The 11,200-nt window shown below is 42.8% G+C and overlaps 6 protein-coding genes and 1 non-coding gene across 7 annotated transcripts; 4 read left to right on the forward strand and 3 right to left on the reverse strand.

Moving 5' to 3' along the window:
- The first annotated feature begins 375 nt into the window (after nucleotides 1–375).
- Nucleotides 376–448, forward strand: VTP21DRAFT_t250. Its single transcript has one exon. It is a non-coding gene; the product is annotated as a tRNA-Thr (tRNA).
- A 769-nt stretch (nucleotides 449–1,217) lies between these two features.
- On the forward strand, nucleotides 1,218–2,136 carry VTP21DRAFT_5815 (uncharacterized protein; the record flags this gene model as incomplete). The annotated part of the gene is made up of 2 exons (XM_069396378.1): nucleotides 1,218–1,283; nucleotides 1,360–2,136. The coding sequence occupies 2 exons, from the start codon at nucleotides 1,218–1,220 to the stop codon at nucleotides 2,134–2,136; spliced, it is 843 nt and encodes a 280-aa protein (XP_069247471.1).
- Nucleotides 2,137–2,579: 443 nt separating this feature from the next.
- Nucleotides 2,580–3,167, forward strand: VTP21DRAFT_5816 (uncharacterized protein; the record flags this gene model as incomplete). The annotated part of the gene is made up of 3 exons (XM_069396379.1): nucleotides 2,580–2,688; nucleotides 2,781–2,831; nucleotides 2,917–3,167. The coding sequence occupies 3 exons, from the start codon at nucleotides 2,580–2,582 to the stop codon at nucleotides 3,165–3,167; spliced, it is 411 nt and encodes a 136-aa protein (XP_069247472.1).
- Nucleotides 3,168–3,326: 159 nt separating this feature from the next.
- On the reverse strand, nucleotides 3,327–5,471 carry VTP21DRAFT_5817 (uncharacterized protein; the record flags this gene model as incomplete). Its single annotated transcript, XM_069396380.1, has 6 exons — nucleotides 3,327–4,493; nucleotides 4,551–4,639; nucleotides 4,716–4,840; nucleotides 4,899–5,059; nucleotides 5,122–5,342; nucleotides 5,417–5,471. The coding sequence occupies 6 exons, from the start codon at nucleotides 5,469–5,471 to the stop codon at nucleotides 3,327–3,329; spliced, it is 1,818 nt and encodes a 605-aa protein (XP_069247473.1).
- A 406-nt stretch (nucleotides 5,472–5,877) lies between these two features.
- On the reverse strand, nucleotides 5,878–7,016 carry VTP21DRAFT_5818 (uncharacterized protein; the record flags this gene model as incomplete). The annotated part of the gene is made up of 4 exons (XM_069396381.1): nucleotides 5,878–6,435; nucleotides 6,520–6,612; nucleotides 6,683–6,876; nucleotides 6,944–7,016. 4 exons carry the CDS (start codon nucleotides 7,014–7,016, stop codon nucleotides 5,878–5,880), a joined length of 918 nt encoding a protein of 305 aa, XP_069247474.1.
- A 258-nt stretch (nucleotides 7,017–7,274) lies between these two features.
- On the forward strand, nucleotides 7,275–9,798 carry VTP21DRAFT_5819 (uncharacterized protein; the record flags this gene model as incomplete). Its single annotated transcript, XM_069396382.1, has 6 exons — nucleotides 7,275–7,337; nucleotides 7,398–8,024; nucleotides 8,095–8,373; nucleotides 8,439–8,564; nucleotides 8,639–8,851; nucleotides 8,926–9,798. 6 exons carry the CDS (start codon nucleotides 7,275–7,277, stop codon nucleotides 9,796–9,798), a joined length of 2,181 nt encoding a protein of 726 aa, XP_069247475.1.
- Nucleotides 9,799–10,804: 1,006 nt separating this feature from the next.
- VTP21DRAFT_5820 (uncharacterized protein) lies at nucleotides 10,805–11,155 on the reverse strand (the record flags this gene model as incomplete). The annotated part of the gene is made up of 1 exon (XM_069396384.1): nucleotides 10,805–11,155. The coding sequence occupies one exon, from the start codon at nucleotides 11,153–11,155 to the stop codon at nucleotides 10,805–10,807; it is 351 nt and encodes a 116-aa protein (XP_069247476.1).
- Between the last annotated feature and the right edge of the window lie 45 nt (nucleotides 11,156–11,200).

Raw genomic sequence — 11,200 nt, forward strand, 5'->3', positions numbered from 1 at the left:
CCCTCCCCCCCCCTTAATAAACCAGTAATTATCTTAACTATCCTCCCATGTACTACACAGATTCTAACAAGTTTATTGTCGTGTGCTAGAGAAGGGATATGCTGTAAGCTAGGATAAATAGGCGAATAGTAGCGGTTTCACGGACAATAGTTTGTTACTATTTAATATTCCGTAGCGAGACTTTGGTTCAGCCTTCGGATTATATTTTCTGTGACTTACTTTACGTAATTTAAGTGTATAAATAGTCTTTAGATCTTAAGTGTTGTAAGGACAAGAAGTAACAAGAGTATTATTAGTTTCTTTATATTTTCAATCTCTTTTCAAATATCTCCTTAAACTATCTTGAGCACACGAAATTATGACAGTGGTGTAATTGGTCACTTGGCTCAGTTGGCAGAGCGTCTGCCTAGTAAGCAGAAGGTCATGAGTTCGATTCTCATAGTGACCATCCCCAATGATGAAAAAATATTTTATTTATACTGCGAGATATACTTTTGTTGCAGGCGTCCAATAAAATGAACTTGGATACGTTTAACAGATATATCTTAAACAACGGTAGAGCTAGCAATTCGAATGTACATAATACAGCTTTTATATTGAAGTTAATATGCAGCAAATTGGAGAATAATTTAGCCTACTCTCCCTTCGATATGATTTTGCATTTAACTAGTACAAATATATTGCGAGATAAATAAATTTGTTCAATCAAATAATCCAGTAGAATGAACCACTCAAATGAATATGAATAGAAAATGTATAAATATAAATATAGATTCTCAAGTTCTTCAAGCGGTGTAGATCGTCTTATGTAGGAGATTTCTATATTTCAGAAGAGCAACGCAAATAGGATTAGAATCTGAAGGTTTCGAGGAAAGCTTGTTCTATTGGTTTAGTAAAACACCGTTAATTTTTGATTCGGATTTCAAACGACGCGACCGCTAGAGTGTTAGGGTATTTCGTTTTCTGAATTTTGTTTTGTGCTTTGTTTTTTTATTTTTTTTCAGCGCAATGCCCGCGTGATTAATTCTTTTTTCTTCGCGTACCCCTTTTAATCATTATTGAATTCTGGTCAATTCGCGTCTAATTATCAAGCATAATCTTTCCATACCGTAAATCTCAGCTGATTTGGACTCTTTTCCTTGCCAACTTTTTAAATCTACGCGGGGTCTTTTGCAATTTAATTGAATTCTTATTTCACGGATTGATCTTTCGCGTAAATGAGAATGTCAACTACACGATCCTCAACCACGCGACACCAATTCGCTCATGAAGATGCCACCAACGTATACTATTTACTTTTTTTCCTATATACTCAAGATCTCAATAGCAATTTCTGACGCGTTCTACTTTTTCGAATAGACCTTACGCCGTTTGAGGATTCGTCTTGCATTTGCAAAATATAAATCACAAAATGGTTTAGAACGCTATGGCCTTGACGATTTGGAGAGAATGCATCCGATGAGTGGCTCCGTTCCTAAAACACCTCGCCAACTTTCTGCAATAAGAAAAGGGAATCAATGGCAACCTAGGATTCCCTCCAAACTTTCCACGCCCATCCAGCAGCTTCCACATCGGGAAAAACAGGCTATACCTAGTGATGAGGATGCAGCGCGCTTGATGCTTTTACTCCGTCATTCACCCAGCCCACATGTCTCTTATCAACAAGGTTCCATGACTTCTGATCCTTTCAAAACCCCTGGGCAGACTGACCATGGTAAAAGAGAAACTATAGCCTATCGTACTCAACAACAACGCACAAAATCGCAGCAGCAGTCGACACCCCTGACTTCTCCTCTTCAACAGCGTATATCGTATCCCCCTCATATGGGACAGTTGCGAAGAAACGACTCAAGTCAATATCTACTCTCTCCTCCTCGGTTGGATGAGGCCTATACTCTCAGCAGCTTTTCCAAACTATACACACCGCCTCCCTCTGCCTCCCGGCCTACATCTAGTGTTCCAGCAGCTGCGCAAGGTTCTCCTACAAAGAATGGCAACACGAACATTCGTGAATTAGCTATATCCTCTCCGCCAACACCCCCCACCAAGCACCCAGCATTGATGACAATGGATAGCGGAATCGGTGGAGAAGAGGAGGGAAGACGGCCGATGGCCATTGGAAATTTACTTGCGTAAATACTATTATTGTGTGTAAAGAATCTCTATTTCTCTGTCTATACATGTTTCATATATTTATTCTTTTTGTCCCAGAGTATTATTTATTGATACTTGTTTTTTCTTCTCCCCTACTTCTTTCTATATCTGTCTCTTTCTCTTTCTGTTTATGTAGCTAGTTTTATGTTCAATATATTGATTAAATACTTACAATATATACATTTCTTCTTCCTATTCTTTATCTTCTTTTATATTTCATTTCTTGGGATTCTTCTCGATTGGGGGAATGCTTATTAACAGAGTATGGAGGATTATGTTATCTTTGAAATGAGCCATTAGAGTTCAGTTCAATCCGTAATTGCTTTAGTAAGCACGGGCCATTTTATTCTGTGATCAGTGACGTTGAAACGTTACTTGCCTCGTAGTTTTTTCTGCTGTTCGTAATAAATCCCGTAAAAGTAAATATGTCGCTTCGATCCCTTCGCGTTCCCAATCCCTCCGCCTTCCATGAGATTATCCAATCCAACATTGCACAGCTGAATGAAGGGAAACGCTTATTTGTTCTGTTTTTTGGTAATTTCTTGCTTCTACCTCGACCAATCCAGAGTCGAATGGTTGAAAAAGTCCTCCTTTCACTAACATCTATCTTTGTGTCAATTTTCTAGGGACCGAAGACCCTCAGACAGGAGAATCCTGGTGCCCCGATTGTGTAATTGGTGAGATCTCCTTTTTTTTTGCATGTTTGCTGTGCTGTTTTATCTCTAGCATCATCTCTGATGATATTTCGATCCGCACTTTTAGCCGAACCCGCGATCCGCAGCTCTCTCTCCAAATCTACCAAGGCTCAGGGTAAAGACACTCTTCTTATCGAGTGCCCTGTCGGCCCACGCTCCGAATGGAAAAACAATCCCACTCATCCCTATCGCGTCGACTCCGCAACTAAAGTGACTGGAGTGCCCACGTTAATCCGATGGACTCAGAATGGTGCTGGGGATCGACTGGTGGAAGAGGAATGCGCTGATGCAGCCCGGTTGGCCACATTCTTTAGTTAGAAGGGAGAGAGATCAATAAAAGACAGGCGGAAGGCCTGAGCTATGCAAAATGTTGAAATGTATTATTGGAGAAAAATGCTCAAAAAGCAGTTCATAAATAATACCAGAGTTCAAGACAAATATAAAACAAATATTACGAAATTAATAAGCAACACACTCTCATTCTTTTGCATTAAATGCTTCTCCTTTACAGTTTGGCATCCTTGCCTCCGGTATTTTCAACTCTTGTGATAAGTCGCACAATGAGGCTGGTATTGGAGGGGGAGGAAGATTAGCGTAAAAGTCATCGGGCTCTCTACCAGCTCTACCTTGCAGCTTCCACCTCTTCCCACTCCCCTCGCCACCTCCTTCCACACAACCGGCTGATTCAACAAATCTTGGCTCGGCCTCCACATCATTTCCACTTGCTCCCACCACGGTCCCACTGTCTCCGAGTGGCATATCGCCAACACTTGTAGAGGTAGGGTTCTCGACCTGATTTTCGCGTGTAGATCGCCGAATAGGGAATCGCTTCACCAGATCTCGGCCCGCTAACTCGTTGGATGCTCGTAAATCCTCCAATTTCATTGAGGTTGGGACCAACATTGCCCCGCTCATCCCTGGCATGTTTTGAGCAAGCTGGCTTGCATTCAATGTGGAGTTGGGACAGGCGGGGTAGAAATTCGAAGGCGAGAGTGGACTCTGCACCTCCGTCTGGCCCTTGCCATTGCCCCCCACTTCGTGCGCCGACGACAGGGACCGGCTTCCGTCCATTTCATCCGGGGTTTTCGCCGACTCCAAGGCAGCATTACCCGTCACTGCATGGCTTCGTTTTCGCTCGCGCATAACCTCTCCAACCCGCGTAAAGTCATATGGCTGGAATCGCTCCTCCAGAATGCGTAGTTCCTCTGCATGTTCCTCCACAAATTTCTTACCGGTAATAGTATTGTCGGCAGATGGCCCCGTAGTGTCACCTGTAGATGGCCGCGCAAGTATATTTTGGGCTTTCTTTTTGCGGACTGTAAGAGGCTTCTCTTCAAGCATCAGCTCCTCCAACTCATGCATCGCGTCGAAGTTTGCCCGCTTATTATCAGGCTCGAAGGGTGGTGTCACATTTTTATTTTCTAACGCTTCCCAGTCTATTCCTGAAAACCATGGGTGATCTTGTAGTCTTTTCATTCCGTCGGGTCCGCATCCAAGACGTTTGGAAATGTCACGATGGCAAAATTGCTTGAGGGCATCGAGACAGGCGGGTGAGAGGAGATCGGAGACGATCTGAGGAAATTGGAGAGGCTCGTGAAGTATAGCCTGGGTGAGTTTGTCATTTGATTTTGCCCGGTAAGGTCGCTATAAATTTAAAATATGAGTCACCTATTGTCGTCATAGAGGAAGAAGAGAGATTACTTTTCCGAGCAATAGCTCATAGAGAACAATGCCAAGCGACCACCAATCTACCGAAGTGCCATAGCCACGCTTGAGCAAAACTTCAGGAGCTGAAATATAGAAGGGGGGGAGAAACATGCACTATTAATATTAGAGGGTCATGGAAAAGCGTTTTATTTTATTTACCCATATAAGCAAGTGAACCTGCTACCGCAGTAAGAGGTTTCCCACTATAGTGCACCGCAATATTAAAATCGGTTATATGAGCGTGTCCTTTTGAATCCAGCAGAATATTATCGGGTTTTATGTCACTGGAAAAGATGTACAGTGTTAAGATAGGTCGGAATGTAAGCAATTGGAAAAGATTACCGATGGACAATGCGCTTGTTATGCAAGTAATTTAAGGCTAATGATATTTCGGCTGCGTAGAACCGTACTGTTTTTTCGGGAAGGCTACCCCTTCGATCCAGATGAAATCGCAAATCACCGCCTAGCATTAAATCGATTATCATGAACAAGTTCTCGTCGTCCTTTAAATATAGCAGTATTCAGTCATTTCTAATTGTAGTCCATAAACCGCTAGCCATTTTACCTGAAACGCATATCTCAAGTTGACGATTAAAGGGTAATCAACAGATTCTAGTAATTTACGCTCAGAGATTATATTATCAATCGCGCGCATTTTTATACATTTTGCCTTATTAATATATTTTAAAGCATATAACTCTTTCGATCGTTTATGCTGAACTACTCGTACTTTTCCGAAGGCTCCTTTACCAACTGAACGAAGAAGATGAAAATGAGAGAGTTCAACTAATGATTCGAATAGCGAAAACTAGAGGTTAGGAACAAGAGAGCAATGTACAAGATTAATCCAATAAATTTACCCTCCTCATCTAAGGATGGAACATCTTCCTTAAAACACGAGCATAGCGCACCCATTATAAATTATGTATATATATATATATACATATATACTCGTCGTGGATAAACTTCGCAAGAAATGGAGATAGTGTTTCATTCGCCTTTATCAAGTATGAAGTTTTAGCCAAACACCATTCCAAAAAAGAATAGCTATATTCACAGATGTCTTTTGTCACCACATCAAAGGACATCAATATGATGTTAACAGATTAACTAAAGATCGCCTCACAAGGGTGTTCTTTTTGCTATAAAAGAAAAATTTGCACTGCGCCTCATAAACCAATTTTGCCACCAAAAATGAAAGAAAAAACTTCAACTTTAAAAAGCATAACTACTTTCAACCCAAGAGTGTCCAAGAAAAAAAGTACCCAAACAAATAAACGATATCCTGAGCGACAAAAAGCTCATAACTTCCATTGAAGACCTATTCCTCATCTTCCTCTTTGTTTTCTCCCTTTAACACATCTTCCAGCTCGTTTAGAAGCATCTGCGGCAAAATAAATGCACCCTTATGTATCCGTGCATTATAATATTTACACAGCCTTTTTTCTTCCTGTTTAGACCATCGTCGCACTGGTCTGGCGAAATCTTTGCCACTGCGAGTGGACATAACAACAAATCCTATCTCTCCGCTTGGATAACTAGGAACCGCACAACGAGCATATGCAACCGATTCAAAAACACTCCCAACCCTCTCAACCAGCTCCTTTACAGCCCCAACAGATATCCACATGGTCTCTGCGAGAGAACATGCCACGCCATCATCCCCCCTTAAAGCACCCTTCATAAGGTGGAAGAACTCGGCGGAATACAGGGCCTCAGCGGGGCCAATGGGATCAGATGAGTCGGATATGATGACATCAAACGAATTTGGATTCTCACGAAGAAACGCGATCCCATCACCTATGTGGATTCGAACCTTTGGGTGAGCAAAAGCCACCGACATACTCGGCAAATACTGCTTGGAAACACGGATAACTGCCTAAGCAATATGAGTGCAATTAGCGTCGCTGTATTTTAAGAATGGCTTTTCAAATAAGAGCATGGTGGTTGAAATGAGGTTTACCTCGTCGATCTCGCACTGCACTACTTCTTCAACGCATTCATGCTTCACTACCTCTCTAATCACTCCTCCATCTCCCCCTCCTATTACAAGAACCTGACACAGTATGTCTATTAATACGAATGATTCCCGCTAATTCGAGCTCCAGTTGAAATCATTAACCTACCCGCTTTGGACAAGCGTGAGAGTGAAGTGGCAAATGTGCAATAATCTCCTGATAAGAGAATTCATCACGCTCAACACACTGGACTATATTATCAAGAACAAGGGCATTACCGTGATGAGAAGTCTCGATAACGAGGATTTCTTGATATTTTGTTTGCTCTAGATGCAGGATGCGCTTGACCCTGAATGCGTTGGCTGTTATGAAAAAAGGATCACGAGCTTTGTTAAAAGGGCCAGCCATTCGAGGGGGCGGGCACATTACCTTGGCCAGGCCACATGTCGTTTGCCTCGAAAAACCAGCCATCACGAATGGAAGCATGGGATAAAGAAGTCATAGGGGGTGGCTGTGATGACTTTTATAAATGCCGGATGCAATAGTGCCGTGAAGTAAGGGTTAGATTGGAAAATAGAGTTTCACGCGAACGAAATAGTAAATAAGCGGGTTTCAGAAATCTGACAAACCTAAATACTTTCCAAGAATAAAAGTGGGGTCAATGTGTGTCGCACAATTTGTTTGAAAAGTGAGAAGGACAGCGACGGGCTCTTGCTCCCATTCTTCCCCTCATTTGCTCCTGCTGACCAAGTTGCTCACTATGTCCGAAACCCTTAATACTCTCCTCAGCGAACTGGAAAGCACCGTAAGCGAACTAACTAAAGTATAGCCTCCCCCTCTGCTCCAGTCGGCAGCGCCCCATTTAACATAATTCATTCCGTAGTGCTTAGAGCAAAACATTCCGCCCTCCCTCAAGCCTCAGTACAAACTACAAGAGCCTGCTCAGATGCCTCTCACACCAAACCAAACCCCTGTATTGCTCGGAAACTCTTTCGACGCGTTGCAAGAGGAGCTGGACCAGCTGCGCTTAGCTTTGCAACCTAATTCAGCCCCCTCGCAAGACATGCCCACAAACGATGAGGAGAAGGAAATGGACTCGCAATCTCGGAATGGACCTAGAGATGCCGATCCTTGGCCCTATGGGGTGGAAAACATCGAAGACAGTCGCGCACGCGACGCGTTTGACGCAAAACAAGGCGTATTGGAAGGAGAGAAAACAAACGAGGAGGAGGAAGAGGACGAGCGCCCTTTAGGCACTCTAATTAGCCAAGAGATGGAAAATGCAACCTACATCAACGAAATCCCCGTGCCATCGGGTGGGGCTTCCCTGCATAATTTCCAGCGTCTTGTAAAGACAGTTCACGAGCAATACAAATCAGTAAAGAGTCCTGCTCGGCAACAAGAACATGAAAAGTCAACTGAAAAACTGCACGGGGATCGGCCAGCCTACACGCACTCGGAAAAGATTAAAGCCGCTCTGCACAAGATGCAAGAAGCGAATATAGTGAAAGTAATACTCAACAGGCATACGATTTACCATTCATAAATAGAATGCTCATCCGAGTCAATTTTTCTATTAGACGCCCATCCGTATCTATATAAATGATACCAATACGTTCAAAACAATTCAAGCCACCTCGCTTATGACAATAGGCATGATCTTGCGGTCTTTCTTCCAGCGCGGGGTTATTGACCCCTCGGAAGAATGGGCAGTGTTCGAAGAAGCAAATGACTGGGGAATGGAGCGTGCTGTACGCGAATGGGAAATAGTGACAGATATAGTTGGCACATGGGATATCGAGAGCACCAATAGGCTGGTTGTAGTGCGCTATCCTTATCGTGACACATTGACGGTTTCGGTAATCCAAAATTTTGTAAATCGTATATGTCTGCGATGTGTATTGAGCATGTCTGATCTGCTTAGAGCGTGTTGGGAAATAGCTATCCTCAGCTCTTTGGGTGGCTGTATGTAGAAATCAGGAAGGGCAAGTGGCAAAAACGATTTGTACATTGGCGTGAGGATTGTTTGTATTACAGCAAAGATAACAAGGTAGAATGCGGTTTTGCGCTGAGAATGCCTGAAATTGCAGAATCATAAGATATTTAACTGTTGAGTTATTTCAGGGAGCGAACGAGACATTTTTATGCAGTATCAAGACCTATGACGTGTATACAGTAAAGCAGCCAGTGCGTAAGGCACCGACCAAGTTCTTATTTGCTCTCAAATCGCAGGAACGCTCGCGCCATTTCGAAAACTCTGATGACTATCTTCACATGCTCTGTGCCGAGCACATGGAAAAGATGAAGGATTGGGTGTTGAGTATTCGTGTAGCAAAGGTAAGGAGATTTGACATCAGCATCAAGGAATGGACTCCTTCAAACGTGTGATATATGAATATTTCCTGGATTAGAATCATTTGATGTATGAAACGTATCCCGACCGGGTTAAAGATCCCCTCAAGCCAATTCCACGGCCGCCGATCTCTGCAGATTTCTTGAATATTCCACCCTTACCACCTCCCAAAAACAACGCTTCTGAGAGCTTCTCCTACCCAACTGAAAGCTCAGGGGGCAATATAAAATCGCATGATGAGCAGGTCCGAAGCAGAGCTGCAGTTTCAGTTAACACCGGTGGGCGACCAGCCAAAAAGAACCTTCCACAACCTCTGGTTACTTTGAACCAAGACCCACCCTTAACCCCAAGGTCGCCTAATCCTTTGTCGCCAGCGCTTGCAAGTGGAAGCGGAGGCAAACTCCTGAGCTTTGAAGACGAACTTACCTTCGCTCAAGGCTCACTGCTTGCCAACCGTGAGGAATTGGACTCTACTCCACGTCCTGAGCAACCCCCATCAAATATCTCCTCATCAATGCGAAAAAGCGCATCCTCTTCTTTTGAAAATGTGAACGGAGGGAGAGGAGGAACGCTTGTCCAGTTGGATGAGAAGCTGAGATTCCAGCAAGGCTCGCTTCTTGCGACAACGTCTTCTGCTGGATACTTGGTTGCTACTCCAGCCGCAACAACTACATTAATGGCACCTACCTCAATGTCGAATACATCTTTTGCGGCTTCACAGCATCATCATAAGCAATACCAGCAACAAGCTGACCAATCTAGCAAAACTCTACTGCAGCTGAATGAATCCGAACCTTTTACGCAAGGCTCGTTACTCGCAAAGCGACTTCCTGCTCCTCCTGCAATCGATATCTCAAATAAAAACCTGCCGTCAACAGTAGATGAAGACATCTTTAAAGAAGGTTCGCTTCTTGCAAAGAATAGGACATAACACTGAGTATATTTTTCCAAAGTATATATGTATACTTGATAACATATTAGTAGGGTGACTATTCTCGGTATCTGTTAAAGAGCTATAGCTGTTCATTATTTTTCAGTTTGCTAAATTTTTGTAGCACTTTCTATGTGTGTTAGTCTTATGTTCATACCCTTTTTCTCTTTTTGTGGCTCTTGCTTTTACATAATTCGCTCTATTATTTCCTCCACCAGTTAGTACATATTCATACTCGCCCTAATTATAACCTATTGTATCATTCAAAAATAACATCTGAAGCTCTATTTTATGGTTTATTCTATAATTTAGAGGTTCTTGGTGACGAGGTATAAATTTTCCAAAGGACAAAATATAACGACCATTGATATCATTTTGAATTCGCGTTTTTTAAAAATATACTTTCGAGCTAATTGTAACCAATTCTGGCATAGTCTGTAAATCCATAAAGGACCATATGGTTACGGAATTATCAAATGAATTTTTGCACCCAAAAAATAATCTAACGAGATTGAATTCCAGCACCTTGGAGATATATTTTATTGTATTTGCTTTCTCTTATTCAAATGATGACTTCCAATCTAACCCTTCTTACCGTTTGAGATATTGGGATGAAATGGGCCGTAGACGGCGGTTTCGCCGGTCTTTGATTGTCGTATTCCGTGAAATTAATTCTAACATTTTAAGAATCATTTATTCCTAAGTTTCATTTGCCCCACAATCTATACTAGCATATTGCGCTTTAGTTTGATGGTGAGAGTATTGAAAAATAAATACATTAAACATAAATCAAAAACTTAAATGCATATCATCCAGAAAGAGATTTGGATTTAACAACCACCAAGTCAAATTTTCCTTAATTATGTCGCTGGTTCCATTTGACAAATTAGCAAAACAAAAAAAAGTATATACTTGGATGCAACCTCTGGCCAGGATTGAGGCACCAATATGTTCGGCTCTAGAGAGCCGTTGCGCCGGAAGTGACGTCCTTGTCGGGTGGAGTATTCTACGACAGGCCTGCCGGCCAGGTGGAAGTGATAAAGTGGGAAACGGGGTGAGGGTGTTGTTGCGGTATATCAGTACACTCCGTGACCTTTGCAACTAAGCTCGGGGGTAAGTTGAGGTAACGGAGCTCCCATCCAAGAGAACGGCTGCAGTATCGGCGGTGGCACGCGTTCCTTAGCTTTTCAGTAGGGAGCGCAGAGTATTTACGCTCCAATTCCGATTGCCTTCCAATATTCCTGTCAAATAAAGCTTGATTATGGAGCGATCTGCACTCGATTTGTCCTCCCCAGCGTACGAAAGTTAGTATCTCATTGAGGAGGTATGGCGGTGTTGGGGGTTTTGGCTCCTCCATTTGTCGGCCCTCGTCTGTGATTAACGGGCACTTGTAGAGAGGTGG

This window comes from Calcarisporiella thermophila (genome assembly GCF_041956535.1).
Source record: "Calcarisporiella thermophila strain CBS 279.70 unplaced genomic scaffold VTP21scaffold_24, whole genome shotgun sequence".
NCBI lineage: Eukaryota > Fungi > Calcarisporiellomycota > Calcarisporiellomycetes > Calcarisporiellales > Calcarisporiellaceae > Calcarisporiella > Calcarisporiella thermophila.